This window comes from Zalophus californianus, chromosome 7, assembly GCF_009762305.2.
Source record: "Zalophus californianus isolate mZalCal1 chromosome 7, mZalCal1.pri.v2, whole genome shotgun sequence".
In the NCBI taxonomy this organism is placed as follows: Eukaryota; Metazoa; Chordata; class Mammalia; order Carnivora; family Otariidae; genus Zalophus; species Zalophus californianus.
The window spans coordinates 37,862,390-37,886,896 of record NC_045601.1 but is presented as its reverse complement, the minus strand read 5'-3'; the positions used below and the strand labels follow the sequence as shown (position 1 = coordinate 37,886,896).

At 39.9% G+C, this 24,507-nt stretch overlaps 1 protein-coding gene across 11 annotated transcripts in view; it reads left to right on the top strand.

Annotated features, from left to right (window-relative positions):
• Positions 1-24,507, top strand: part of NCOA7 (nuclear receptor coactivator 7) — a 158,366-nt gene that overhangs the window by 80,856 nt on the left and 53,003 nt on the right. For 8 of the 11 annotated variants that reach the window (XM_027603595.1, XM_027603594.1, XM_027603596.1 and 5 more), the window contains 3 exons: positions 18,354-18,433; positions 21,659-21,766; positions 21,900-21,944. In XM_027603595.1, the coding sequence (XP_027459396.1) occupies positions 18,354-18,433; positions 21,659-21,766; positions 21,900-21,944 (233 nt within the window). The remainder of the gene's footprint in view (positions 1-18,353; positions 18,434-21,658; positions 21,767-21,899; positions 21,945-24,507) is intronic. The other 3 variants (XM_027603599.1, XM_027603601.1, XM_027603603.1) reach the window with 1 other exon arrangement.

Here is a 24,507-nt window from a genome sequence, read left to right as displayed (position 1 = left end):
AACTGCTCATCATCATTATAATGACAGTAGCAGTTTATTGAGAGCTATGATGTACCAGCCACCCTTGTTTTATATACATAGTCTTGTGTAAAGGGACATAATTTGGTGTGTCTCATTTAACTTTGTGTTTCCAGGATCTAGCACCTAGTGTGTGCTAATAAATATCTATCCAGTGGATGGTCACCTTCCCTGTATGAGAAATATTTTTCTTAACGTATGTAGACATATCCATAAATACGTTGCTGGAAATGCCTGAACTGTTTGGCATCAGCTGGGCAATAGAAAATTGTGGAGACATGGCCTAGCATCCATCAGTTAAAAAAAAAAAAAAGAAACAAACACAACTTGGGAGTTTTCGTTAAGGGATTTTTTTTTTTTTTTTAAGAAATCTCTACACCCAGTGTGGGACTCAGACTCTCAACCCCAAGATCAGGAGTCACATGCTCCAGCAATTGAGCCAGCCAGGTGCCCTTAGTTAAGGGGAATTTTAAAAGAAGGCTGCAATATTATGTAGTTTCTCAGAATATTCATTGCATCTGAAACTGCATTAACAGAAGTGGCGTAGCTAGCATGAGGGAGGTGATAACGCTGCTTTACTGGGATCGTCCATTTCGCACCTCCTGCTCCTATCACATGCAGGGCTGGGGTGTGTTAGAAGAGAATGCCAAGAAAGGGAAGTGGGAGTCAAACCTTGATGTGGCACACAGGGTACAGGGTACTAAGATCGCTAGGCTAAGAGACAAGACGGTGTCTCTGAGAACGGACTGCAGGACAGTATGTGAAATGTGCTCTTGTAGCATATTCTTCCGGGGGCTCCCCATTAGGTCGTGGTTAATGCCGAAGGTAATGGAAGACAGATCTTGTCTCCATGTTTAATAGAACTTTCTAGCAGTCCTCATCAAAGATAAAATGGGCTGCCTCTGCTGGCATTGCTCCAGCAGAAGGTAGATGAGGTATCTGCTGTGGAGAGTCCACATGTGATTTTATCATATATGGATGATAATGTGGTTATATCATGTATTACACAGCTTAACGGATGCTTTTAACCTCAAACCGCTTAGTATTTTATAAAAAGCTGTTAACTGTCACCTATTGAAGGAAACTTCTGTGTGATTAATAGACTTGCCTTAAAATTTAAAGTGTTGAGTATTATCCCTTCTTTCCAAAAAGAGGAAGAGGATTAAGGAGAATCGCATTTCTCATCTTCTTTTACATATGATTTGTGCACCTTGGAGATTTGAAAATGTGTGGTTTTGAATAGTTGTGCAGCTTAAAATATTATCTTTTTTTACCTTTATTGTAAATGCTGTTGCTTAAGAAGTATTTTAAAGTGGAGATATTTTGGGGCGCCTGGGTGGCTCAGTCGGTTTTAAACGTCTGCCTTCGGCTCAGGTCATGATCCCAGGGTCCTGGGATCGAGCCCCGCATCGGGCTCCCTGCTCCGCGGGAAGCCTGCTTCTCCCTCTCCCACTCCCCCTGCTTGTGTTCCCTCTCTCGCTGTGTCTCTTTCTCTCAATAAATAAATAAAAATCTTAAAAAAAAATAAAGTGGAGATATTTTGCTCTGTAGGGTTTCCCTGAAAGAGGCTGGCAGAGTCCTGTCGGCTTGAGGTTTCCTTTAGTCAGGATGCTGTACTAACTGTAGACGATGTGTTAGGATAGCTTTTTAACGTGCTGCACTCTGATGCGTGTGTAATGCTTTGAATCTGAAGAATACCTTTCATTCTGCTCTTTACCTAACCAACTCTCACTTGACCACAGAATCGGCTCGGCCATCATTTCTCACAGGAAGCCCTCCCAGTCCGTGGCCAGCTTAGGACTCTCCTTCTGCACTGTCATTATGGGATTTCTTTATCTGCTTTCCTGTTTATAGGCTGTCCTCACATGGACCCTGTATTATTAGCTTGGTGTAGTATCTGAGTTACAGGTGTTCCTTAAATGTGCACCGAGGGTATGAACTAATACAAAGATGAATGAATACTGTTTCAGTTTGCTTGAGTTTCATGAAAATTCTGGAAGGATACAGGTGGCAGTACAGTAGTTGGGTCTAGACTGGTCTCGAGACCAGTCTAGATGGCATCATAGTTTTTCATCTGCTCTCAAGAATGGCGATGATCGTATGATACATGTCTTTCTCTGATTGACTTATTTCGAAGATAGTAGGAAGGGAAAAATGAAGGGGAGTAAGTCAGAGGGGGAGTCGAACCATGAGAGACGATGGACTCTGAGAAACAAACTGAGGGTTCTAGAGGGGAGGGGGTGGGGGGATGGGTTAGCCTGGTGATGGGTATTAAAGAGGGCACGTTCTGCAGGGAGCGCTGGGTGTTATACGCAAACAATGAATCATGGAACACTACATCAAAAATTAATGACGTATGGTGATTAACATAACATAATAAATTAAATTAAAAAAAAAGAATGGCAATGATCATTGGTTTGGAGGTTTGGGGCCTTCCCTTAGGAGAATTCAGTGCTTAGGTAAAACCACTAGATGGCCATTGAATTCCAGAGTTCTTTGTCCTTTTCACTTCCCTCTCTAGCTGACAAACACCCACGTGGGCAGGCTTGCTTGGTCTGATAGGGCTGACCTGGCATATTCCCTAGAGTTCCATCCCAGGGTGTTGTTCTGTACCACTAGGTGGAGTAGTAGGCCTCAAATCAAGAGTAATCCCATTTCTATTTCGTGGCTCTAGTCTGAGGAGAAGAGACGCTAAAATGGGAGGTTCTTTTCAGCCACACTAAGGATTTGGACTTAGCCAGAGTCTGTGGAAAGCTGTTCTGGGAACTGCATTAACTGTGTGACATTGGGTAGAAGTCAGCTTGAAATCAGGTGGAGCTGGTTGGAGACTGGGGCAGAGGGGAAAGGGCACCCAGGGAGAGATTTTTGCTCATAGAATCAGCAGTATTTGGTGACCATTCTAGTGTGTGAGGGACACAAAAGAACAGTCAAGAATTGACAAACTGGAAAACTCAAGAAGGAAAAAGAGTTCAATGTCAGTTTGTGTTTGGAGATGTTTTTTGAGGTGCTAAGTGGATTTGTCCAAAGGGGCCTAGATTTCAGGTGAGAGGCCTAGAAATTGCTACTTAAAGGTTGTGACATAAATCCACACATGTCAGAGAAAAAACAGGGAATGTAGAGAGTCAAAACAAAAAGTTAATGGAGGACACATGATAATAAAAGTAGAAAAACAGACTGGAAGAACCTATAACATATGTTGATAGTCGTTTTCTCAGAGTACCGAATTGCAAGGGAGTTTTGTTTTCTTCACTTTTTTTTTTTTTTACATATTATACATTTTACAGTTATTTTTAATGTTAATCAAAAAATACAGAAAAATGAGTAACAGTAACCCAAGCACTTTGCCAAAAGATCATTAAACAAATGTAAAGTTCTATGATCAATAAAGGAGGAACATAGTAACTTTCTATAGGTATCTATTTCCACATCACTAACATCTACCTAATCTAAGGAACAAATGATGTTTTTACTTGTTGAATTAGATTTATCTGTGCCCCATGTAAGCCTCGGGTAACAATTCATTGCTATCTCCTGACACTTAGAAAACACAACAGTTAGTTATCTATAAAGATGTTATGGAAAGATCGAGTCACTGCAGTTGCCCCATTGTAGCAAAATGATGCAGATTCTAAAAATGTTTTGTTTCTGAGAGGGGAGCAGGAAAGTGGAAGTGAAGTAAACACACGGAGGCAGATGGTATCAGATAAATCTAGATCCAACACCTAGTGTAGCACTTGGCACACAGTAAACATCCCAGAAACCCCCAAAAGCTTCTAGAATATATAAAGGCAACTCTTCTGTGCTTGCACTTGTATTTACTGATACCTAGGAGTCTTTCTAAAACTTACATTTATTTATGTGAATTCCTAAGGAATTGTTTGATAATAGTGTATCTTAATATATTTTTCAAAATTAGCTATAAAGTATAATTAAATTTGGACACAGTTATGTTGGAATGTGTACATATGTTTCTTTTGTCTCATCCATGTTACAACATCAAAATATATTTATCAAAAATCTTTTGTATTAAAGGAATAAATTATTCCTTAATTTAGAATAACGTACATCCTTGCTTCTGTGGAATTAGAAATGGGAAGGGGAATTTTACCAAATTGGGTAATGTCTCAGTACGAAATTCTTTAACTGAAACACAGGTATGCAGCTGTAAGATTTGAAAAAAGGATGGAGAAATTTTACAAATAAGGGAGGCAAGCCTAAATTGGAATAAAATGTATTATTAGGATTTTGTAGTGTCTTAGCATAAAGATTAATACTAAAAATCCTGCTAGTGAAGTAGATATTTTAAGAGAATTGGGAGGTTATTTTACCAAACAGAAAACACTTAAGTGAAAGTATAGGCAGTTTGTGATTATCACAGTCAAAGGTTTATTTAGAGAACCTCTGCAGTGTCAAGAATGAGTTTAGCTTTCAATAATACATCTGTAAATGTCTCTATTAATCATTTCAAATCATAGTTTTTCCTCCCTAAATTCAAAAGCAACTTAATAGAAAATAATAAGTGGAAATTGTCTGCTTGTCCTTTTTAAATATTTTTGGGTTTTGCTACAACGTGAAAGTTACCAATTGATGAATTATTTTCGACAATGCAACTCTGGCACTTTTCCTTGCACAGGTTATTTTTTCAGAGTTGTTTTAACCACATGTGTGAAGATTTCTTATCTGTCATTTCTCTGTTTCACATAAGAAGTTCAGAAAGACAAAGTTATGTTATTATGATCAATGAATTTCCAAACATAAAAGTAGGTCAAACCACAGCATATAATAGCATTGCCGTGTACTCACAGGTAACTATCGTTCTGGTACTTTAGAGCTCAGAGAATCACAGAATACAGAATTAAAATGGACTTTAATGTGGAGAGAGGATATCAAGAACCAAATTAATGTTTTTTTAAAAATTTATTTATTTGAGAGAGAACATGCCAGTGGGGGGGGGAGGGGCAGAAGGAGAGGAGAAAAAGAATCTTAAGCAGACTCCCCACTGAGCTCAGAGCCCAACATGGGGCTCAGTCCCATGACCCTGAGATCATGACCTGAGCCGAAATCAAGAGTCGGATGTTCAACCGACTGAGTCACCCTGAATAAGTGTTTTTTAAATCAGGCAGAATATAGAGATTTGAGGGACTTGGGTATAAAATAAATTGAAATTATTAGGTTGGAAATCATTAGGCCTGTGCTTCTTGGGCTGTCAAGGAAGTCCGATTAATGTTTAAGTGAAGTCATACTGTGAAAACCTAGGTGGTGCACAAAACAACCTGACAGGTACCTCCAGAATGCACAGGATTGTTGAGGAAGGAAAGCAAATGGTAAGAGAAAAGATCACAGATAATGAGAGGCGTGAGTGAAGAGTCTAAGAATCAAAGGTGTTCTTGGTGAAGAGTCAAAGCAATGGGGAAAAAGGTAGTAATCAAACATAGCATAAGACTTTCATACCAGACTGTGGAAATCAAAAGAACTTACCATATTTAGGCAGAATGAGGGGTTAAGACTCAGCATGTAGAAAAAACTATGGCGGATGTTTACAGGTCATGCATAAACGGTAAAAACAGACTTTTTAAAAAATGTTAGGTACAGGGGCATCTGGGTGGCTCAGTCGGTTAAGCGTCTTGCCTTCAGCTCAGGTCATGATCCCAGGGTCCTGGGATCAAGTCCCGCCTTGGGTTCCCTGCTCAGTGGGAGTCTGCTCCCTCTCCCTCTGCTGCTCTCTCTCTGTGTCAAATAAATAAATAAAATCTGTAAAAAAAAAAAATTTTAGGTACAAAGGCACAAAGAAGAGAGTGAGGCACAACTTCACAGCAGTGAACACCAAAGGAATGAAATCTTCAGAGTTGTGAAGTAAAGGTTGTTTCTCAAGCTTGAAGACAACAGGATATTCTCACACATACTCAGTCACAGGAAAAATACCATTTATGTTATACTGTTCCTAAACAAAGTTACTGAGTGGGAGAGACATTTTTTTTTTCTGAGACACACATCAAAATCTAATCCTCAAAAATGAAAAAGTTATTTTATGAAAGAATTGATGATGAGCATTGCAACTAATTAAACATAAAATTAAAAATACATAACCATTGCAAATATGGTTAAAAGCATGAATATAAAAATTTTAAAAATGTAAAAAGCATGAATACAAAAAGTGTCATCTTTTTTCAGCTTTATTGACATATAATTGATATACCATTGTGTAAGTTTAAGGTATACAGCATGTTGACTTGATACATGTATATATTGCAGAATTATTACCAGCATAGCTTTAGCTAACACCTCCGTTGGGTCACAAAAATTACCATTTCTTTCTTGTGGTGAGAACTTTTAAGATCCATTATTTTCGCAACTTTCAAATATATAATACAGTATTATAACTATGATCACCATGCTGTACGTTAGTTCCTCAAAACGTACTCATCTTAGAACTGGAAGTTTGCACTCTTTGGCCAACATCTACCTATTTCCCCCATCCTCCAGCCCCTGGTAACCTGACAGTGATCAAGGGACATTCCTTCCTTTTCCTCTTGCAATGTCAGCACTCCCATTAATGCAGTATATTGTAATCCATTCTTGTCGTTGTTGAAGCAAAAAGTACGGTCACTGAACCAAACAGCTATGTTTTAAAAAACCTTTTGTACTAGAGCTAGATCTGAGTCTAGTCCTACTGTAATTGATCTGTTTAGTCCAAATATTGTTCCCTAATTAGTCTGTCATATCATATTTGTATTAGGAGAAATCTCGATGTGATTTGGGCTGAAAAAAGGACAACAGATCAGACTAATATGGTCAGTGATTTTTCAGCTTGAGCAATTTGATTGAAAATCAAATTAGAAGTGAACTGGGGAAAGGGCAAAGGAAAAATGCTCCAATACATTGATGGTGGGACAGTAATGTGGTCAAATCTTTCTAGAAGGCAGTAACCATTGTTATCAAGAGACTTAACCTTTTCCATACCCTTTGACCCAACAACTCTGTTTGTAGAAATTCACCCTAAGGAACCAGTCATGAGCGTATTAGAAGATTTAAATACAGTGACTATCATTTCATTGTTTTATTTACTATTTATTTTGTTATTACATTATTTATTTATACTTTAAGTTTTTATCTTAATTCCAGTTAACGTACAGTGTTATATTAGTTTCAGGTGTACAGTATAGTGATTGAACAGTCCCATACATTATGCTATGCTCATCACAAGCGCATTCCTTCATCCCCCATCCCCTATTTAAACTCATCCCCCCAACCTGCTACCCTCTGTTTTTCCCCTTTTGCTCATTTGTTCTTTTCTTAAATTCCACATATGAGTGAAATCATGGTATTTGTCTTTCTCTGTCTGACTTATTTCACTCGGCATTATCCTCTCTAGCTCTCTCCATGTTGTTGCAAATGGCTAGATTTCATTCTGTTTTATGGCTGAATAATATTCCATTATGTAAATATGCCACATCTTCTTCACTGCGTTGCTTTAAATAGTGGGAAAATAAAAATAACATAAATGACATAAAATGGAAGACTGTGCTATTTTTTTTTTAAAGATTTTATTTATTTGAGAGAGAGAGAGTAAGAGAGAGCACGAGAGGGAGAGGGTCAGAGGGAGAAGCAGGCTCCCCGCCGAGCAGGGAGCCCGACGTGGGACTCGATCCCGGGACTCCAGGATCATGACCTGAGCCGAAGGCAGTCGCGTAACCGACTGAGCCACCCAGGCGCCCTAGACTGTGCTATTTTTAAATGATGTAGAAAAACACTGTTGGAAATTTTCACAAAATATTGTTATGCTAGGAAAGCAGGTTGGCAATGTGTATAGATTATGATTCCATTTCTGTTTAAATAACCCCTATATACATACAAAAAGGGAGATGGAGAACTGCTGGTCTGATAGTCACCAGAATGCAAACATTGGTTCTTTCTGAATAGGGGTAACATGGGTGATTTTGTATTTTCTTCTCTTGTTCAACGGTATTTTTTCATGACCATTTATAGTTTGGATTTGTACAGAATTGATCTTTAAGAGCAGAAAGAGCCTATTTTGGATGAGTGTCTCCTGTAGGTTAGATGCTTTATTTCATTATTTAATTTACTAGTAGTCATGATCTAATGCAGGTGGTAGGAGCCTATTTTACAAATGAAAAAAAAAAAAACAACAAAAAACCTAGAAGCTGAGTAACTTACCAGAGGTCCCCACTGTGGATCGGTGTAAAGCAGGGATTTGAGCCCAGCTCTCTGGCACAAAAGCCCTAAGGAAGCCATTGTATATTGTTCTGCTTCCCCCGAGTCAACTCTGAGAGAGAAAGAAGGCAAAAGTTAAATAAAATTTTAGTGTTTTCTCCATAGCCCCAGGAACATTGTGGTTTCTTAGTAAGGAGAAAAAGTTGATTATACATGCAGTTTCTATTTCCCCTGAGCTAGAGTGTGAATGATGATAAGGTGAAATTTCTCTCTGGGCTTAACTGCTTGACCTAGTCATATATGTAGTTACAGTCAACACCCTCACTAGTTTTATGGCTGGTATGTCAGAAGCTGACTGGACAACTGAAGTACTCTGTTTGCTTAGATACCTAGCGAGAGGTTAGTTAACTCATTCCACAAATACTTGAGGGCCTGCTCCCTGCTGAGGGTACTACTAGGCTCTGAGGTAAAGAATTCCACCATAAACAACTCCCCTATCCTTCTTGCATTCTAGATTTTAAATCAGGTGACTGTGACTCATGTTAGTCAAGGACTGTATATGCTTGAAGGAAGGAAGACATCTGCATGGCATTTCCCTTTGTGTCAACAGAGGAGAAAACATGGAGTTCATATTTAGTATAGTCCGTTCTTCCTCACGTCCCTGCCCTCTCCATGAAGGTTGCTCATGACACACCTTTTAAAAATTTTATTGTAACAGTTTATGATTCGGGTGTTCCAAAAGTTACCCTTAAGATGCTAAATAATAATATTTAATATTTTCATTGCACTCGACAGAATGAGGCCAATAATTTCAGAAGTGTGTATCACCGATAGAGAACATATTTCTTTAAGCAAATATAAATCCTGTATTTTTCGGGGCGCCTGGGTGGCTCAGATGGTTAAGCGTCTGTCTTCGGCTCAGGTCATGATCCCAGGGTCTTGGGATCGAGTCCCGCATCAGGCTCCCTACTCCTTGGGAGCCTGCTTCTCCCTCTGCCTCTCTCTCTCTCTCTCTCTCTCTCTCTGTCTGTCTCTCATGAATAAATAAAAAAAAAGTTTAAAAAAAAAATAAATCCTGTATTTTTCTTCAAGGACATTTCTAACTTTATATTTTTAACTATTATTTATCTGCATTGATTTAAGAGTGATCTAGATTTTTCTCCAAATCTTAACTGGTGTTCACCCAACCTCATTTAATAGTAATCCTTAAGGTTTCCTGAGTCCTTGTTTCACACATTGTGGAGTGCTTTACCTTAATCGAATTGCCTTATGTAAGCCTTAGAACAGTAACTCTGTGGGAGTCCTGTTGGTATCCCCATTTATTTATTTTTAATTTGTGTGTGTGTGTGTGTGTGTGTGTGTGTGTGTGTGTGTTTTTAAGTAGGCTCCACGCCCAGTGTGGGGCTTGAACTCAGGACCCTGAGATCAAGAGTCACATGCTCTATTGACTGAACCAGCCAGGCGCACCTGTATCCCCATTTTACATGCTGGGAAACTGTCTTTGATTAAGTAAAGTTACTTAATCACACAGTGAGCCAGGGCAAACCAGTACTGTCATTCAGTCTGTCTGATGCCAAAGCCTCCCCTCTAACATGAAGTTACATGACATTTATGGGAAAAGCCAGTCTTTTCTTACTGGTTTATAAAGGCATTTTTGTGTTACATTAAATTCCTTCAATATAGTTCTGATTTTTGATATTTTACCACATTTTTTTAATTGCTATGGCTTTGTAATCATTTGTTTTAACATAATACAGGGTTCCTTCTGTCTTAATTTTAATTGCTTTGGCTTTATAATCATTTGTTTTAACATCAATACAGGGTTCCTACTGTCATTTTTCTTTTAAAAATAATTTTGGGCAGTCTTATGATGTATTTATGCTCCCAGAGAAATATGATGATCAGTTTGGCATGTTTCCCTTATCCAAAAATTTTTTTTATTTGAATTGTGTTTAATTTAAACATTAATTTGAAGAGAAAGTGAAATATTTACAAGAATGAGATTTCCAATTTAGGAACGTTATATATACCTCCCTTTTTCAAGCTTCCATTTACATTAACTTTAGTAAACCTTTTAAAATTTCTTTACATATATATATATACACATACATATATATATATATCTTGCAATTAATTATCTCATTATATTTATTCCTAGATATTTTCTAGTTTTGTACTATTACGGCCTGGGACTTTTCAAAACATACTTCTATCACAAATTAAAAGACTATTATATCTGGCCACCTTACTGAACAATTTCATGATATTCTGGATATTTTTATCATGTTGGTTCTTGAGGTCGACACTTCATCTGCTAATAAACAAAATGTCATTTCTTTTCAGTATGCAAAACTCTTTTATCTTTCCTTTTGACGAGGGATTCGTACTCAACACGGTTGAGTATAAACCATGGTAGTAGGAGTTCTTGTATTTATATTGGTGTTTTAATATTTGCTTTCAGTTTCTGCTATATGTGCTCATCTCAGTTGCCTTGCCCCAGGTATGCTTTTGGAGAGTTTTGGGCTTTATTGCTAAGGAGACGGTTGGTGAACAAGCGAGGACACATTCCATGCAGGTGCAGGCGTTGTCTCTCAGTGCTGTGAAAGGTGGCCTCCAAAGAATGGCAGAGATTCTCTCTTCAGCCTCGGGAGTTCCAGACTGCCGGCTTCTGTTGTGTTTGTAGTGTTGCTGCTTTCATCTCCATGACAAAGTTTATTTTTATTACCGTAAATTCTTGTGGTGTAGTCTTGTATCACCGTAGGTTAGCCTCTTTGTTGCAGTTTAGTGGATTGGGAGTTGTTCTGCCCAGAAGCCTTAAAAGCTTTGCTGGATGCTCTTAGTCATGTGCCTCCCACAGAATAACAGGACCAGAAGAATAGGGTGGGAGCTCCTGCAGTGCCTGAGGGTATTTCTTCCACTGTGTACCCTGGAGTCTTTCTTCTAGAAAGTTGGGGTGGGGGAGGGGCCTCACAGGTGCCTTAGTTCAGGCTGTGTTTAGTACAGACAGACCAGGAAGTGATCTCGGGAGGTCATTCAGTGCTTCCATTCTCACAGGGAAATTGCTTTTTTAATATACAACTTTTAGGGTTCTGTTGATTTTTCAGGAACATATTTTTAATGAATATCAAAGAGTAACTAAAAGTTCTTCATGTTAAGGAAGTTTACTCCTATTTTTAGTTTTCTAACTGGTGTTATTTTAATTTTTTTTTTAACATAATGACTTTAATTTCATTGAAGGCTTCATTGGGATGTATCGAAGTGATCAGATCTGGTTTTTCTCTTTTAAACAATTTATAATCCTCTATCATGTTAATGTTCTATCACTCCTGTGTTTTGGGAATGAAATCTTTTTGCTTAAGGTTTATAATTCTTTTAATACCCTACTCTATTCAAATTGCTATTAACTTACGTTGACTGCATTATTATTAATACTAGCATACTACTTACTCTGTGCCCGGCTCTGAGATAAATGCTGTGCTTGTCATCTCATTTAATCTTTTGAACAACGTTATGAGGTAGTTCTTCCTTTTACAAATAAGGAAGTGGAGGCCCAAAGATTTCAAATAACTTGGTTAATGTTGCACAGCTGTGAGAATGTGTCAGGATGGCTAGTTGAACTCAGTTCATTTTGACCCCCAAACTAAACTGTAATCAGAAGAATGTTTGGTGACATAAGGGAGATGGCACATGACTTGATCTTATGGTTCATATCATCAAACTGTCACAGCCAAATGTATCAGTTCCCATTATAGGGATATGCCTGTCATTGGAAGTGGATTCTTCTGTTTATAAATCAGGGTGCCCCTTTCACAGAAAGATCTGGAGAGACATAGACAATTTTTGCCTCTACAAATCCACCTCATTTGGATGCCATGGAAAACTGTCCTCCTTCTTTAGACAAGTTGTTGAGGGTCCTATGCTGTCAGCTCGTGTACCCCCATTCAGATGGTCTTACGATAGAGACAGAAGGAAGGGAGAGAATGCACTGTTCGAGAAGAGGAGAGGACACCCACACACCAATTAAGTGTAAGGTCAGTACAGAATTGGCCCTGAGACTTTTCACGTTCTGTTTGTGCTTACTCAATTGATAACAGAAAAAAAAAAAAAAGGCTACATACTGTCTTTTCTGTCTTTCCTATATCTGTACAGAGATTATGGAATCAAGATCCAGGGAATTCACAGTTGTCTTTTGTCTCTTTTCAAGGGCAGTAGTGAACAATGTCAGTTGTCCCGACTTCACCCCATCTCCAGTAGTCTGTGACAGGAGCCCGAAGCTCAGGTTTGAACGACATGGGTATTGTCTTATTCTTGCATTTTTTTCCTCAGAACCAGAACATCTAGCCAGTGCTGCATTCCTTAACATCCCCTACCCATGCCCCAGCACACTCACAGCTCAGATCACTGCTTGAATCCCCCCCAGATTCCCTCTTTGAATCTGAGCCTCTTTTCCAAAAACCTGTTCTCCTCCTGTGGTAGGCAGGTCTGTGTCCTCATTTCCAAAACCTGTTAGGTTACACAGCAAAGGCTGCATTAAAGTTATAGATGGAATTGAGGTTGCTTCATCAGCTGACCTTAAGGCGAGCATCCTGGATTACCCAGGTGTGCCCAGTATAAACCGAAGGGCCCTTAAAAGTGGAAGAAGGCAGCAGAAGGGGAGGGAGAGCTAGAGAAATGGCACGTGGGAGGGCTCGGTTGGGTGTTGCTGGCTTTTGCAGGTGGAGAAAGGGACCTTCAGCCAATGAAAGCAGCCTCCTTGTAGGAGTTGGAGGAGGCAAGGGAATTAGTCTTTCCCTGGGACCGCCAGACACGGATTTTAGCCCACTGAGACCCATGTCAGACTTGGAACCTACAGGTCTGTAAGATACTGTTTGTGTTTATTTTTCATGTGGAGACACTACATTTGTGATCATTGGTTACAGTAGCAATAGGACAGGAATACATCAGGCCACTCTCCTCGCTGCAGCATCCCAGGGCCCCTCACCTGCCTCTGCTCTCGCTTCACTGCCCTGCTCGTGTGCCCTGCACCCCCCGGGTGGCTGGGGCAGCGTGGTATTTATTTACTCCACACCTGGTCTGTCACCCTGGTGATTAGAGCCCACCCCTCGGTGAATCCTTATTGCTTCTTTCAATATTCACGTCATTTTGAAACCTTAGTAATTCATTCAAATTTCACAATCCCTTAAGCTCCCAATCCTGTCTTCGCCCCCCCCCCCCCCCCCCCCCCGTTTCACTTGAGTGAAAGGCCTTTTCCCCACTTTCCTGAGGAGGTTAACACCATCTGTGTTGAGATCCTTCCAGTTTTCATGTTAGGAACTGTGTGGCCTCCCAGGGATCCATTTGTAGGCATTTGTATCTCCTCCTCTGTGAGGCATTTGACACTGCCAGTACGGTGTCTTCCTGTAACTTTTCTCCACGTGCACTCACTTTTTGAGCCTTTTACTCCCCACTCCCAGGAGCCACCCTTCTCCTCACCCCCCACATCTAAGCTTTCCTTAGGGTCGGTCCTCAAACCTCAGATCCTCTTAGAATGTGTTCCTGCGGCAGTTGTAACCTCATGCAAGACTTCACAGACCACCACTGCAAAGGATTCCTTCACATCCAGCCTTCGTGCCCCTGTAGGCCCTGGACATCAGCTTCGTCTAGCCCCAGTGCACAGACAGAGAGGAGGCTTCTTTCAAGAAATGTGTGTCTAGAATCTCCTCAGACGCTTTGGCCGAGAGCCTTGTGTTGCAGACACTCCCGGCCCTCCCCTGGGGTGGGAAGAGAGGAGGCACGACTTGGGGGCAAGGCACCAGGTCCACCTGGGTCAAGGTCAACACCGGTACCCCCACATCCAGGACTTTATGAGAAATGAGAGGGGCTGGGCTAAGGGGCCTTCGTTTCTCTCCTCTAGGTGTCTTGTCAGTTTTGTCACAATTACTTCCTTATTAGGCTGCAAGAAACTGCCTCTGAGGCTTTTTTTTCCTGAGGTGGGGCAGGTAGGAGGTTCAGTTGCTTTGCTCTGAATGGCTTCTGAGGACCATCTGGCCAAGTTTCCCCTCCGGCAGGAGATACTGTTCCTTCATTTGCTCCAGGTTCTCCTAAGCAGGGGGAGGGTCCGACCTTGTGTAAATATAAGGGTCCGAGGAGGCTGAAGCAGGAAGTAAAGGTGTCAGTATCACTGGGAGATCCTTCCATCCTGGGAGATGGTGATGGGCCCTCCCCTGGAACACTGGAGGTGGAGCTCCATCCTGCAGCACGGCAGAGTAGTCCTTGCCCAAGGCAGCTCCTGTTTCTTCTCGGCTCTCTGCAGGGCCAGAAACCTCTGTCGTGCTTCATGGACTACGTGCTGCAGAGCCTGTCTAGGTAAGGTATGCAGGACTTCACTTATGGAGATACCTTGCTGGCCATCTTTAAAACTTAATGCAAAAAAAAAAAAAAAAGTAAGCAGTATGAAGCTTTACCTTGTGCTATTATAAAAAGAGAAAGATTTATTTATTTGAGAGAGAGAGAGAGAGAGCATGAGCAGGGTGAGGGGCAGAGGGAGAAGCAGACTCCCCCACTGAGCAGGGAGCCCGATGCGGGACTGGTTCCGAAGACCCTGGGATCATGACCTGAGCCAAAGGCAGACGCTTAACCGACGGAGCCACCCAGGTGTCCTACCTTGTGCTATTGTGATATGAAGACAATTGAATTAGGTCCTTAGAATTAGCCGGTGTTTTGCTGTCTGTATTGAGTCAGTTGTAAAAATGGCTTGTGGCTTTGATAAGTTCATGTGATATTCCTGGTGTGATGTTCTGTCAATGATGATGTTGCCCGTAATCAGGCTTGTCAGGCTCATTGACCTAGATTGGGAAGTTCATTCGATCATACATACCAGGTGTCGTATTAAGGCACAAGACAAACAAAGATGGGTAGACATCATGCTCCTTACCTCAAGAATTTCAAAATCTTAGTTTCTGGAGGGAAGGCTTTTCTCTCCCCCTCTATTTCTAATGTTACTATGTTTGACTTGTTTCTGGCCTACCCACCTGAGACAAAGGAAAAGTAATTTTTTTACTAATTCAGGCGTACAAGTTAACTTTATCCTGAGAGCGGTCAGCCAGCACCTGTTTTTCTTTTGCAGCTGAGCAGTATGGAAACTCATGGTTTGGTGGCTTATAACAGTGATCCACTGGGCCCAGAAATAATCATGCACAGTTTATGGACAGGCATGGACCTGAAGCTGTCACAGATGGGAAGCACTTACAAAAGGATGGGAAGAGCCTGTTTGGAAAGCAAGAGCACCCACAGTGACAGTTGTTTGTAGTGACAAGAGAAGGGCCGGAGAGTAGAGCTGCCCAGTGATGGGTATTAGGGAGGCACGTACCGCATGGAACACTGGGTGTTATATGCAAACAATGAATTGTGGATGACTGCATCACAAACTGATGATGTATGATTAACATAATAAAATATAACATAATAAAGTAAAATTAAAAAAGGATGGAATACCAGATCATAAGCGTTGTAAAGTACTAGGATTGGGTTTTTCATCAGGCTGTGTAAATTCTCCCTATCAGCAGAATCTAGAGATCTGGAGATCTCAAAAACACTGTCTCCTCTTCCTGAAGTAATTGAGATGTGGCCACCTGAGGGTAGGGAGGCCACTTTTTTTATAGTCTGGAGGAATTTCCAGAGGCTCTTTGGTTCTGTGAATGGATCCGATTGAACATAAAAATGACTGGAAAGGGACTCTAATGACAGCATCTATTCCTTTTTTCTTGGTTTTAATATTAATATAAAGGAAATATTTAAAAGGCAGATCAATACCACATGAATTAACTCTTTTTATGTTTCTGTGTTACCTTCCGGTTCTCAGTACACTCCTCCGTGTCCTGTGGATGCAGTGATCTTGTTGATCCGAGTGTGGGGTGTGGGAGGTTGTAGGACGTCAGATGTAGAGCGCTGAGCTAATCTTCTTAGTTCATGGTGTATCACCACTGGTCAGAGCTGGGCTCCCTGTTACTCATTCATTAATTTCTTTGTATCCTCATTCCCCACATCCCATTTCTCTCTCTGCCGCACACATTCTACTGTGTTCGGTGTGTAGACTTTTATTTGGATGTGACCTTGAAAAATGTGTAGTTGCTTTGTGTGCATCTATTTTAAATATACCTCATGGTATTGTTCTGTACGTCCCATTCTTTTTCTCTTGATGTAAACATGCTGAAGTGTATACTTCTGGCTAGTTATTTCTAATTCCTCGCTAGAATCCCAGAGCATATCTACTACATTTTGCTTACCCTCCAGCTTCCTGCTGTCGCCAACGATGTTGTTAGGTACATCCTCCAGCGAGTGACTTGATGATATATATAAAGTATACACCTCTTGGGGAGAGGATGTAGGTCTGTTAGATTGCTGAGTCATATGGGCTGTGTATATTTAATTCGCTGCCGTGGCTATACCAGCTTACATTCCTACTCGCAGTTCACATCTCTGCCAACACTAAAACTACCCAACTTTCTGATTTTTGCCTTGCTAATAGCTGGAAAATGATGCCTTGTCTTAATTTGCATTTTTCTGATCACATACAAGTTAGAGCATCTTTTCATATAGTTAATTCAATTTTATATTTTTTGTCACTTAAATTTTTATCCATTGCAGTATGTCTCTCTGGTTTTCAATATCTGGGCTGATTATGTTAGGATGTATTTAACCATGAGAATTAATTTGAATCATAATGCAGCTGCTAAACCTTAGGTTGACCCGTTCTGACCTATAAAAACAACAAAGTCTATGGCCCAACTTATAATATGTTGTTGGGCATTTCGGTCTTCCCAGATTTTCAGCATTATAAATAAGATTGCATGAACCGTATGTTATGATATATGGCAGTTTTCTTCTTTTGAATTTTTCCTTAGGATAAAAATCCCTAAGGGAAAGATTACTGAATCAAAGAATGAACATTTTTATGGCTATTGTTGCATATTGACAAATCACTTTCTAAAAGGGCTTGTGCCCCGTTGGTAGGAATGTAAATTGGTGTAACCACTGTGGAAAACAGTATGGAGCTTCCTCAAAAAATTAAAAATAGAAATATCAGATGATACAGTAATTCCACTACTGAGTATTTACTCAAAGAAAATGAAAACACTAAATCAAAAAGATATATCGTAGCACTATTTACAATAGCCAAGATATGGAAGCAACCCAAGTGTCCACTGATAGATGAATGGATAAAGAAGATGTGGCTGTGACATACACACACACACACACACACACACACACACACACACACACACACACACACACACACACCCCGTAGAGAGAGTGTGTGTGTGTGTGTAATATTATTCAGCCATAAAAAGTAATGAAATCTTGCCATTTGTGACAACATGGATAGACCTAGAGAGTGTTATGCTAAGTGAAATAAATGAGAGGGAAAAAAATACCATATGATTCTACTTATATGTGGAATCTGAAAAAACAAATGAATAAATAAAATAGACTCTTAAATACAGAGAACAAATTGGTGGTTGCCAGAGGGGTGGGCAGAGGGAGGGTGGGGGAAATAGGTGAAGGGGATTAAGAGGTACAGACTTCTAGTTATAAGATAAAAAAGTCACAGGGATGAAAAGTACAACAGGGAATATAAGCAATAATAGTGTAATAACACTGTATGGTGAACATTGAGGAATGTACAGAATTGTTGATTCACTACATTATTTTAATTATACTTCAATGAAAAAACAAAAAACAAAAAGGTGGTATTGATTGACATTAGGCATCATGTATATCATAACTATATTAGTTTTACTGTAACTCCGTCATTATATATTATCATTGAAACCATTACTTTAATAACTATAAAATAATACCTCATTGTTATTTGTACTATTTGATTATAGTTAACATAAATCATTTATTCAAGTGTTCATTGATGAATAGTACTTTTTTAAGAGTATGGTCTATTTGTGCCTTTAGTCCACTTTTCTAGTTGTGTCTTTTTTTTAAGATTTTATTTTTAAGTAATCTCTATACACAGTGTGGGGCTTGGACTCACAACCCTGAGATCAAGAGTCTCATGCTCTACTGACTGAGCGAGCCAAGCATTCTGAAAGTGGGTTTTAATGTACTGTAGATTACCCTATCCTCGATCCCTGAAAATGAAATTATTCATTTATATACATTTTATTCTTCAGATGACAATCAAAACAAAACACATGATAAAAAAGAGAAGAAGATGGTGGTTCAGAAGCCCCATGGGACTGTGGAATACACTGTAAGTATAAACAGGAGGTATGAACATTTGTTAATACCACTGGATTTGCATGATGTTTCCCCATGACACATCCTGCCCCTTAGCTGCATTCCTCTTGTGTGCCCATTAACTAATGAAGCTTCTTAAAAATGTTCTGGGTCATTTCTCTTCCCTCCGTATTTTCTCTCTGGGCAATCTCATGTAAAACTGTGACTTGAATTACCTTTGATATGCCAGCGATGGCCAACTTTAGGTCTCATCCCAGCCATGCCTTCTGAGTTCCATAACCAGACTCACTTGCCTACTCGTCAGATCCATTTAGACCTCCAGGCTTGGTATTTTTCCAAGAAGCAATGGCTCCATCAGCCACACATCTCTGCAAGCCAGAACTTTGTCCTTGACATCTTCTTCCTGTGACTCTCCGTGTTCATTCTTATCCCCTGTGACCATCCAGCCAGATCCCTCCATTTTACTCTCTCATAGATTCATGTTCCTTTACATAATTTATCTCAGTTTATTGATTCACTAATGTGATTGTTATTTTAATGTCTGTCTTGTGCCTTAATTCATGGACCCATGGAGAAAGACCCCTTTTTGGTCACCATTGTATTGCTGGGGCTCGCCAGGTTTAGGCTTCCATATTGTTGAATCGGTAGATGAATAATGCTATGCGTGTGTCCATACTGCACCTTCACAGTATGTGCCATGTACTCATCTCTCTCCTGCAGCATGAACTCCTGGAGGCTAGGAGCTGTGTCCATTTATCCCAGCTCTGCTACAAAGTGAACACTCAGTTCTAGATTTGTTTTAATTCACTTTGAAGTAGCGTTGTTGAGGCGTGTTCTCTGACTTCTAATAAGAAATTAAGTGCTGTTGTCATTGCCTGGTTTGGATTTTCTCCTGTGTATATATTTTCTACTCATTGTTCATATGCTGTGCCAGCCTCTATATAAGGCAAACAGCAAGACCTGATCCTTCCCTGGCATTTCCTTTGGAATGGTAAATGATCCCCAAGCCTTTCTAGAATCACACAGGAGAGCCTGGCACAGGCATTTCGTGCTCAGTGTTCTGTGAACATCTCCAGGCATTTTTCTGGGGGTTATAGGACTAGTCCTTTCCAGAAGGGATTTGGGGTAATTTTTTTTATTTCACTTTACCATGGTCTACAGTATGTTTTTGATCCCCATAACACCTCGCACAGTGCCTTACCTCCTAGTAGGTACTCAAGAAGTGTTGGATTATTTATCATTAAAAACAATATTAACTCAAAAGCCATGTATGTATCCAACAGTATTATTCACAAGCCCCTCCAAAAAAAATGAGAAGTGGTATTGGCTAGGAGATGCTTCACAAAGTATATACTAAATGATGCAGTGAGAGTAAATAGCAAGCCCCATGTTAACTCATAGAAACAGGTGATCAAATTAGTAATGCAGCTATGCCTGCCTGTTTGATTGATAGGTTATGGAGATTAGTTTTACTTGGCAAGTTATTTTTTGTACTTGTCATTGGAAATAAAAGGTGATTCATAACTTTGTGTTTAGAGAACCATGCTAGCACTTACTGGATTACTTATTTTGCTCCAGAGCTGTGGATGTTCAAGCATCTGTTTAGTTTAGTTTTTTTTTTTTTGTTTTTTGTTTTTTTTTGGCATCTGTTTAGTTTTAAACATTTAATGATTCCAGTATCTGTCCCAGGGTCTGTGGCTGGATTCTATATTTATGTCTTATCCTTATGTAATAACTCCAGATTGTTAATGTTTTTCTCCTTCCCTAAACTCCCTAAACAGTATATTCTACAAGTTTTTTTCTGAAATATATGATGCAAATTTTTTGATCACTTGCCATGAAGTGAGTGCTGTGAAGCAGGAATAATAATTATCTGTTTGATGGAGGAAGACACTGAAACGTAGAGAAGTTAAGCAAATGACCCAAGGTCACACAGCTAGTGAGTCCCAAATCCGCAATTCAGATCCAATAGTCTGGCTCTAATATCCATTCTCAGCGTGTCTTGTCAGTACAAGTACACTCCTAAACCCTGAAACCTCCTAGATGTGAATATATTATGTAAATATATAATATTGAATAAACAATACATGCTTTAAAACATTTTTTTACTTTTAGTAAGGCTGGTTTTGCCCATGGTAGAAGTAGGGGCATATGGTTGTTAATTTTTCAGTGCCTTTTAAAAATACTACCTTGTTCCAGAAATGCTTTGAGGTCATTTTGGTGTCATCTGTAACTATGAATTTGATTAGTCTGAGACTGTTCATCTAGTTGGGGGGTTTTTGATGCTCAGACCAGTGGTGAGTTTCATTCTACTTCTGCATCTTCACTGGTCCACGACCTCCCGTCACCGCCTCATTCAGGACTTACCTGGGGAAGCCAGTTTGTGTTTCAGGACAGCCATAGGTCTTGACCCAGGGCTGTAGATGGGAACTTCTTAGTGACACACACCGGAGTGGCCTCCCACTAACAAGTCCAGTGACCCTAGACAGGGAGTTTGGGATATCGACCTGCCCAGAGGCAGCAAACTTTTTTGGGAAGTTTCCCATCATCTCATTGCCCTCTTTGGTCCCATTTCCCCTCTGTTAGAGAAGGAGAGAGACCTCCTCCTGGGCATGTATCGTAGGTTTCACAGATTTAGACAACATTAATTTGGCTGACCATGAGAAGGTGTCATTTTAATGACTGAACAGTGATGGGTAGCTAATCTGAATTTCTTTCCGATTTCTTTGCCTTCCGTTGTATTCATTTGTCAAATGTTTGAGTACCTTCTGTGTGTTGGGCACTGTGCTGACACTGGGGAAATCAGCCATTAACAGGTCACCATCCAGGAGCCTTTAGAGCAGTGAAGAGACTGGCAAGAGACAACACTGAGAATAGAGAAAGTAGCCCCTGACTTCTTTTATACGGTGTTTGTGTTTTATTTCTTTTCTACTTACAGTTTTGTATTGTATCTCATGGACTTCTACTCATGCAGCTAAGTTGTGCCAAAGCAGATTTAGAAATCTAATTAGTGGACACTGAAATTTGAAGATAAGGGAGCCCAGATATGAACTGATTTAAGACTTCACTCTTCCATGGTTTTATTAAGGCTTGAGAATGTATCCACTTTCTTTTTCAGAATATGTCTCGATAGAACTACTTTTCATTCACTCATATCACAATAGATGAATGTTGAAAAGGTTTTTTTGTTTTTTGTTTTTGCTTTATATTTTGAATCTTGTTTGTCTGATTATTCTAGGCTGGAAGCCAGGACACCCTAAACTCCATAGCCCTGAAGTTTAACGTCACTCCCAATAAATTAGTGGAACTGAATAAACTTTTCACACACACTATTGTTCCAGGCCAGGTAATTCTTTTCTTGTTGGATATTACTTTTTAGAAATTTTGCATTTATCTTTAATGCCATTTTTAATGCTTCAGTGTTAATGTCACAGGATTAACATTGGTGATAATGTGCATTGGTTCAATCTTTCCCTTAGATCAAGAATTCTAAAAGCATTCTGGAACTGAGGAACTGTTCAGAGGTGAATGCTTTGCAAATGATTAACACAGTTTACTTAACTATTTAACTATCATTAGTTTATGTTGTGGGTGTTCCCCCTAGCATCAAGAGAAGTTAAATTTTACCTTTTCTTCTGTAGAATGTATCTCAAATGTTCTTAGAATGTTTAATTTAGAAGTGCAAGTTTCAGTTTATTCTACTCCTGGGATACAAAATGGCCATCATTTGATTTTAAATTAGGCAGAATTTTGGGGCGCCGGGGTGGCTCAGTCAATTAAGCGTCCAGCCAACTCTTGATCTCAGATCAGGTCTTGATCTCAGGGGTTGTGAGTTCAAGCCCTGAGATGGGCTCCACACTGAGCATGGAGCCTACTTAAAATAACTAACAATAAATAAGGCAGAATCCTGTCGTTTTTGTCTTGATTTGATACCTGAGAAAAATGGTCAGTCAGCCAAAAGCTGAGAAATTCAGTAGGACTATCAAGAAAAAGCCACACGATTTTTTCCCCAGGTTTTTAATACTTTATTAAACTGAATGAAATTGACTAATTGTGTAATTTTGCCACTGTCAGTTAAACCAGCAAATTCCTTCAGTACCTTCCACATATTTAATAATATATTCTTGTATTTCTACTTTAAAACTACATTTAGCCAATAAATCTATACGACCCAGTCTTTGGCAGGTCCTGACTGAGGCCAAGTTTCCCCTCCTGTCCATAGAACTATCTGCTAGCCATGAGCACATGCTGGTTTCATTGCTGACTTACTTGAGCATCCTTCTGTCCCTGTACATGATAGTGACATATGATTCTTTCAGAATAGATACTGCTACCTTTAAGTACAATTTTATTGAGGAAATGCTGATATGGTTCTTTGCATTTCATTCAAGGGCCCCATATGAAGCCAACAGGCCCTAAGTTGGCCAGTCTGTATTATGGTGCATTTAGTATTTATGTTCTTGTCAAAAGGAGAAATTAGCGGGGCACCTGGGTGGCTCAGTCGTTAAGCATCTGCCTTCGGCTCAGGTCATGATCCCAGGGTCCTGGGATCGAGCCCCACATTGGGCTCCCTGCTCTGCGGGAAGCCTGCTTCTCCCTCTCCCACTCCCCCTGCTTGTGTTCCCTCTCTTGCTGTCTCTCTGTCAAATAAATAAATAAAATGGGAAAAAAAAAAAAGAAATTAGCGTACTGCCAGTGCCAGGTAACTGAGGGGAATTATGCATTAAAACTCTTCAAAAATTAATAAAAATTATCTTCAGGAAAATCAACTGGGGTTTCTTATAATCTAGAGTATTGCTACATAATATGTCCCTGACCCATGGCAGAGAACCTAGGTGTATATTTACTAATTCAAGGCTAAAGACTATAGTCACTAGAGTGTAGGAACATAATTTAGAGTGATTTCTTATTTTTTTAACTATGTCCATAACAATATATCGGTACTAGGTTAAGGTCCAATAGCCAACTGGAGGTAAAAGGATTGTTTTATTTTTTATTTATTTTTATTTTTTTTAAAGATTTTATTTATTTGACAGAGAGAGACACAGCGAGAGAGGGAACACAAGCAGGGGGAGTGGGAGAGGGAGAAGCAGACTCCGTGCTGAACAGGGAGCCCGATGTGGGGCTTGATCCCAGGACTCTGGGATCTTGAGCTGAAGGCAGACGCTTAATGACTGAGCCACCCAGGCGCCCCAAAAGGACTGTTTTAATATGCCGATTATAATGGCAAAAATACCCAAAATGGGAGCCCTAAAGCTTTGTTTCCGACTGGCCTTGTGGTAGCTGTTAGACATGGGCAAGTCCCTCCCTTTTTTGGACCCCAGTTTTCTAAGCCCTGAAATTGGGGGGTGGGCCACAATATCCCTGGTGTCTTTTCTGTGATAGCCTCTGCAATGCTGTCTAGCCCCTCATAGAACTAAACAGTTATGTGCTGTAGGCTGTCCCAGGACCCAGCTGTAATCAGGATTTTGCTGACAAAGATAAGAAATCAAGAAGAGTTGAAATTGAGGGGCTTTCAAAAACTGTAGATAACTTTTTGTCTTACTGCCTGGAAGGTAGGTATTCCTTTCATCTCAGTAGATCTGATAACTCAAAGCTGGTTTTATCTGCTCTGATTCCAAAAAATTTGAGACTCACCCTTCTAGAGACTGATTTGGTGGTCACCATGGGGTAGGAAAGGAAACTGGTCTGGCTGGGTGAGTGACCACATGTAAGAGGTGATTTTCAGAGGAAGTTGTAACTTCCTGAAATAAAATCTTACTATAGACTTTTTGTTGCTTAAAAGATCAAAACCAATAGCAGACAAACTTTAAATAACTGAGGCATAAAAATTTTTTTAGAAGGTCCTGAGTTTGGCTATTAGTTTGGATACTTACATCAAATTTCAGGACATGTACAAAGAATGTACTTTTGCAAGTAGTTTATCTTGAGCACACTCAGAAGTTACCTCGCAGAGACATGGTTTAAGTTGTTTTTATATTCACCGGGTACCTTGGCTACACATGCTTAGAAAAATTTCTAGGCTAAAATGATGACAGGTTTGTTTTATGGTAAAGAATGTGAAGATCTCATATCCACCATTTACCT